At 35.3% G+C, this 6,171-nt stretch overlaps 1 protein-coding gene across 1 annotated transcript in view; it reads left to right on the top strand.

The window, feature by feature from the left end:
* Positions 1-4,846, top strand: part of LOC113112688 (ras-related protein Rab-31-like) — a 7,362-nt gene extending 2,516 nt beyond the window's left edge. The window contains exons 4-7 of the mRNA XM_026278465.1: positions 384-455; positions 1,142-1,248; positions 1,841-1,950; positions 2,886-4,846. Of these exons, the coding sequence (XP_026134250.1) occupies positions 384-455; positions 1,142-1,248; positions 1,841-1,950; positions 2,886-2,980 (384 nt within the window). The 3' untranslated portion in view covers positions 2,981-4,846. The remainder of the gene's footprint in view (positions 1-383; positions 456-1,141; positions 1,249-1,840; positions 1,951-2,885) is intronic.
* The last annotated feature ends 1,325 nt before the right edge of the window (positions 4,847-6,171 follow it).

Here is a 6,171-nt window from a genome sequence, read left to right on the forward strand (position 1 = left end):
CATCACAGTTATTGTTTAGATTAATCACATTTAATTTCCAACACACACACACACACACATAGTTCAGAGCTCACTGTAAGTCTGACTCATTGGGTGTGGTGGAAATGTGTGTGTGTGTGTGAGTGTGTTTGAGAAGTGCTGATGTGACTTTGTGTTCACGTCTGGAAGATCAATATTAGTGTCTGTTCAGACTCCAGTCTCCTTTTGAACTTGACAGCTGTCTGAACCACAACCACCACAAGGCACGCTAATACGCTTTACTATAATGCTACAGTATCTAATAAAAAAAAAAAAAAGAAAATATGAGTGGTGTTCTCCTGTGCAAAACTTGTGCTTCCCTTATGTAAAATATAATCATTATGCTGTATGTTATTTTTCTGCAGTTTCATTCGTTGGCTCCAATGTATTACAGGGGCTCTGCAGCGGCCGTCATTGTTTATGACATCACAAAACTCGTAAGTTAGTATGTTTGTGCAATTCAGTTTCTATTCTAAAACAGCATTTTTAACTGTGCTTTAGGTGCAAACCACTGAAATATGCCATTACGATTGACTCATTTGTTTATAATTGTAGGATTTGCTTCTCAGACAGCAATGAGAATAAATGTGACCCTGGAGCACAAGAGCAGTCTTAAGTCTCTGGGGTGTATTTTTAGCAAGAGTCAAAATTATTGATTTTTCTTTTATGCCAAAAATCATTAGGATATTAAGTAAAGATCATGTTCCATAAAGATATTTTGTAAACTTCCTACCATAAATATACAGTATCAAAACTTAATTTTTGATTTTAATTTTTAAATTCATTTGGTCCACTTTAAATGTGATTTTTCTCAGTATTTAGATTTTTTTGCACCCTCAGATTCCAGATTTTTTAATATTTGTGTCTCATTGTCCTCCTAACAGACCATACATCAATGGAAAGCTATTTATTCAGCTTTCAGATGATGTGTAAATCTCAATTTCTAAAAATTGACACTTGAGACGGTTTTTGTGGTCCAGGGTCACAAATGGAGATTTAACTCTTACTGAAGAAGACCCAAGTGATGTCCCATCAGTGTCTCAGAAAACAAACCTCAGAGATCTGGAAGAGCAAACTCTTATCTTAGGCTCCACGTGTTTTGTGATGTGTCTGGTTTCTGCAGGATTCGTTCCAGATGTTGAAGAAGTGGGTGAAGGAGCTGAAGGAACACGGGCCGGAGGATATAGTCGTGGCCATAGCAGGAAATAAAACCGATCTAGGTGATATCAGGTTAATAAAACCCCTTTCTCTTTCTGAAAAGCGATTATATTCCCTTAAGTTTCTTTCCAAAACCTGCAGCCCCTCAGCTTAGAGTTTCTTATTCAACATGAAATCAAAATGTCACTTTGAGAGCAGATCAAATTCATCAAAATGTGCAGAACTTCATAAATAAAATGTAATACTTTGCCATCCTGCTTGATGTTTTCCTCATGAAATATCCTGTTTTGCCTTACATCGTGAAAGTAAGGTGGTTTGTGATTGCTGTTTCTCTTCAGTTGTGATTATTAGAGTTTATTCTGAGCTTTTTCAGTTCTGATAAACATCTCAATGGCAGGAAACTGCACCTTCAGTTGTGTCTCTGTTAATTAAGCCGCTTCCATTTAGAAATGTTTAATCATGCTTAATCACTTTCTCCTAGTCATTTTCCCAGCTGGCGGTCTTTGTGTCTGTATAATTACTTGACATTTGCAGGCAGTGCAGTGCTCATTTCCCACAAACCCCTCTGCTGTTTGTTTCGGCCCTGTCCTCAGCTGATCATGTTCCTCAGGGTGATGTCTGAGTGAGCTGATTGTTTACTCATATTCAATGGGGTTTTTTCTAGGGAAGTTCCGACTAAAGAGGCGAAAGATTTCGCAGAGTCCATTGCAGCCATATTTATGGAGACCAGTGCCAGAAATGCAGTGAACATAGAGGAGTTGTTTCAGAAAATCAGTAAGTGTCACTAAAACTACACAAGTGCCCATGCCACACACAGCTTCTAGTGCTTGCTAGTGTCTTCATTTGTTACTGTAGCATCTCCTTCATTTTTTAGGAAGCACTCTCGAGTCGATGTGCAAGCTTATTTCTCACAAATGAAAATTTTTTATATATCACAGCTCTTTTTTCCCTGGATTTTTAAATACCTGACCTGACCACATGCACATGCAGAATTCACAGGAAAACGTTGAAACTGCGAGATGTGAACTCCACACAATTTTTAATACAGTGTTTTATACTATCTGTATACACTTTTTATAAAATTTTTATTAATAGAATTTTTTAGTTTTTTATACCGCTGTTCTTGTAAACTTTGTTCATTTAAAAAATCCTGATGAAAAAAATATAATAAGAAATGTCTGATTTCTGAAGGATCATGTGGCACTAAAAACTGGAGTAATGATGCTGAAAATTCAGCTTTGCATCACAACAAAAAATACATTCTGTAATAAATCAAAATAGGAAACGGTTCTTTTCAATTGCAATATTATTTCACAATATTTCTGTTTTATTGAATTTTCCGATCAAATAAATGTAGCTTCATTGAGAATAAGAGACTTTTCAAAAACATTAAAAACTCTTAATGGCCCCAAACTTTTGCTTAATAGTGTAATGTACATCTATTGATAATAAAGAAATGTAATTTCTTCGGTAGAGTATTTTATTCTAGTAATCAGTGATGATGGCTCAGAACTGACTCTAACATGTTGTGTTTAACATGTTCTCATCTCCTCTGTGTCACATTTGATATTCAGTTTGTAGTGAAAAGATGCATTTGATTACATCAACACACTTATATTTCATTGTATTTTATCTAGTGCAATAACATGCACACACAGAGTTTTGTACCTGCTTGTGGCCTAATCGTTCATGTTCTCATATCTGTGTAGGTCGACAGATCCCTCCGCTGGAGAACACAGACGCTGACAGCCACGACTCCTTTAAACTGACACAACAGCCTCCTCCCTCCAGACGCTGCTGTTAGACATCCATCCAGTCACTACAACATGATCTCCTGTGGTATTTGACCCATGTGATGCATAGATTAAGATCATGATACACACAAATCAATTTGTTTTAATATAGGAGTCTGTTAACCAGATGTGGATATGGTCACATGACTGACAGACTTACATATTACAGTAGGAAACTCATGTTTTCTGTATATTGCATTGATGCTGAGCAAATGTGAGAGATCACATCTTGGAATAATTTTCATATCAAGTCTTTTTAATTAAATGCAGTATTGTGACATAGAAATATTCATAGTTAGCACAATGTTTACACAATAAGTGCCTTGGAAATGGCATTTTTATGTCTGACATTGCCGTTTTGACACATAAAAACAATATACTAATATGGTATTTCTAATCTGGCTTTATGCGACCACTTACAGTGACATAGGAACTGAAGAATGAAGTACAGCTGGATAAAACAAAAACTGTGTACGTCTTCATTTCAGGCTGCAAAAGAACAACATGTGATTATTTTATAGGGATGTGGTTATTTTCTATACCAACTGTAGATGAAAGATAGAGATTTGCAAATGTGTTGGACACACTTTGTATTACAGTGTTCATTGTATTACGCATTTTCATACCACTACTGCTTAATACCAATAAACCGCGTGTTTTAATGTCATTTTTGTAAAACTGTGTATAATTGCACATAGTTATTGTTTTCTAGTAATTAATTATATGGACACTGTAAAATAAAGTGTTGCCAATTTATTCATCCTAAAAATAAATAAGGGTTATAATTACGGTTATTAGTTAATTCTAGAATATTTACCTTTTTAAATGAAAATATGAGGGATTCAACCACCAGGGGGCACAGTCGGCTTTAAAGTGAACACAAGTTTTGTCAGTTCTTCTCCAAACCTCTGCTTACCTGTTGAAAAGTCTCAACTGTTCTTTTTTTTTCTTTCACTTAATGTCTTAGCTTTGGGGATTTTCAATTGATTTTGTAACTGAGAAAATTCTGTACATCTTTTATCTGTACACTTGTCATCTGATCACTAAATTTGTAGGAAAACAAACCATTACTAAGTTAATTTCCCCCAAAAGTTTAAACACTGTGATTCTGTGGCACTTGTTGAGGCATTTGTTCATGTTTGCTTATTTTCTCTCAGCCGAGTGGTGTGAGTTTGGGACAGGTATCAGTTCGGCTGACCTGTCGTACACAGGGATCGTGCCGATGGTTGAGTCATAATTTTTGCAATTCCATTTGGTGACACTAGTGCTTCAGAAATTACACACTTCACCTTTGAGGCTAAAAGCATAAAAGCTGGTTAATTGTGAGCTCTTACATAACCAGCCTATCTTGGTGTGGTCATCAGTGGATTGATCGCCTGTCCTGTATAGTAGTTTTTCAATTTTGTAATCAGAAATATTTTATCTGTCAGTCACATCTGGCAAAATCACACATACATTGGATGCAGTGCTGGTTCTCCTAACAGTTTAGGGTTTGTTTGTTTGTTTGTGTAAATCACCACAGTCATTACGGATAAAGCACCACATCCAATTTAACATTTAATTTGAGTATATCAATGTAATTATAGCTCTTTCCTTAGTTAAAAAGTCTAAAAGTTAGTGTGAAATCACGTAGATGCCTTAACTTAGCAAATTCAGGTTGAATTGTAACAGGGCCAAATGAGATCTGGTGACAATGTTGTGATGTCATTTTCAATGAAACATTTTGTAAAAAACTTTATATTTGTATTTTTAAACCTACCTTTTGTTAGTTAACTTAATGTTTCGCTTATGTAATGTTGTGACAATGGTATCAAACACATTTTGTACCAGAAGTCATCAATAAACTACAAAAGCAGTATGCTAATGTTTCCATAAAATATGATTGCACATTATTTTCTTATTAAATTGTTTTGATTCATGAGTATTCTTACAGATTTGTATAATGTAATTTATTCCTGGATTGCAAAGCTGATCACTGCTACACTGACAACACAACTCCATTGTTTGCACCTTGCTGTGTGTTTGCTAGTGTTTTCGGTGGTTGCTTACTGACCCAAGTCAAAGTCTGTTTGAGATTCTGGTGTATAGATATGGCTCAGCTCCCTCTTTCAAATCTTATGGGATTTTTCCTGTTTTATCATCCACCAGTTGGAAATGGTAAGTCTTAACCTCAGAAAAGTAATTGCACACCTAAACAAGCTGTGCCATTTGAGGTATTATGTTTTTAGGACAAACTGTGTGGCACAAAACAAACGAGCAACAGGAAAGATGTTAGGCTTAGTAGGCGCCACTAATTAAGATTCTTCTTTTACCATCTTGTTTGTCACATCAAAGTAGAAGACAAAACATTTCTTACACACTTTTAAATAAAGCTTCTTCATTGGACTCTATGGTTCCATGCAGAAGATTTAATATCCATGGAATTTTTCCATTCTATCTTTATAGTGGTAAAGTTTCTTTAGATTATTATTGTTACGGACCAAAATGTTTTTTAAGACTTGTTCACTGAAAGGTTAAGTATCTAAATCACACCAATGTGGTACCTCAGGGTTCGGTGCTCGGTCCTCTTTTCTTTACCATTTCCACACACATCACTGGGACCCAGGCACATTAATTTGTATCTATCACTGCTGCTCTAACAGCATAAAGCTTTATTTTTTTAGCACCTTGCCATATGGTTGCTATTGTGTTTTGAGTGGTTGCTAGGTGGTTGCTTACTGACCCAGTTAAGTCAAAGTCTACAGAAGTATTTTCTTACACGCTTATAATTAAAAGTTATTTATTTGCCATCTATGGTTACACGAAGAAGCTTAAAAAACAATGAATTCTTTACATTCCACCTTTGTACTTAAAAACTTTCTTTAGATTAATACAATTTTCTGTACAAAAATACATATTTTAAGAACTGTTCATTGAAGGAGCTCACTGTTCACTTTCTTTAAGGAATTCAGAATAGTCCTTCTATGACATCACTGTGAGAAACGCCTTTTGGAAAATTTATTTGTAAGAGTTTGCTTCAAGTTTCATTAATTTTGATTCTGATATCTCATGCAGTGATATTGTGTTTGCGAAATCTGCTAGGTCAGAGCTGTTTTAAGCACAATTTGATCACATGTTCAAGTATTGTTTTGACTAGGAACCTTTGGAAAACCTTGAAAAGAAGGAAATAGAACAATGTCTCGCACTTGTCTTGCTTCCTATT

This window comes from Carassius auratus, chromosome 2, assembly GCF_003368295.1.
Source record: "Carassius auratus strain Wakin chromosome 2, ASM336829v1, whole genome shotgun sequence".
NCBI lineage: Eukaryota > Metazoa > Chordata > Actinopteri > Cypriniformes > Cyprinidae > Carassius > Carassius auratus.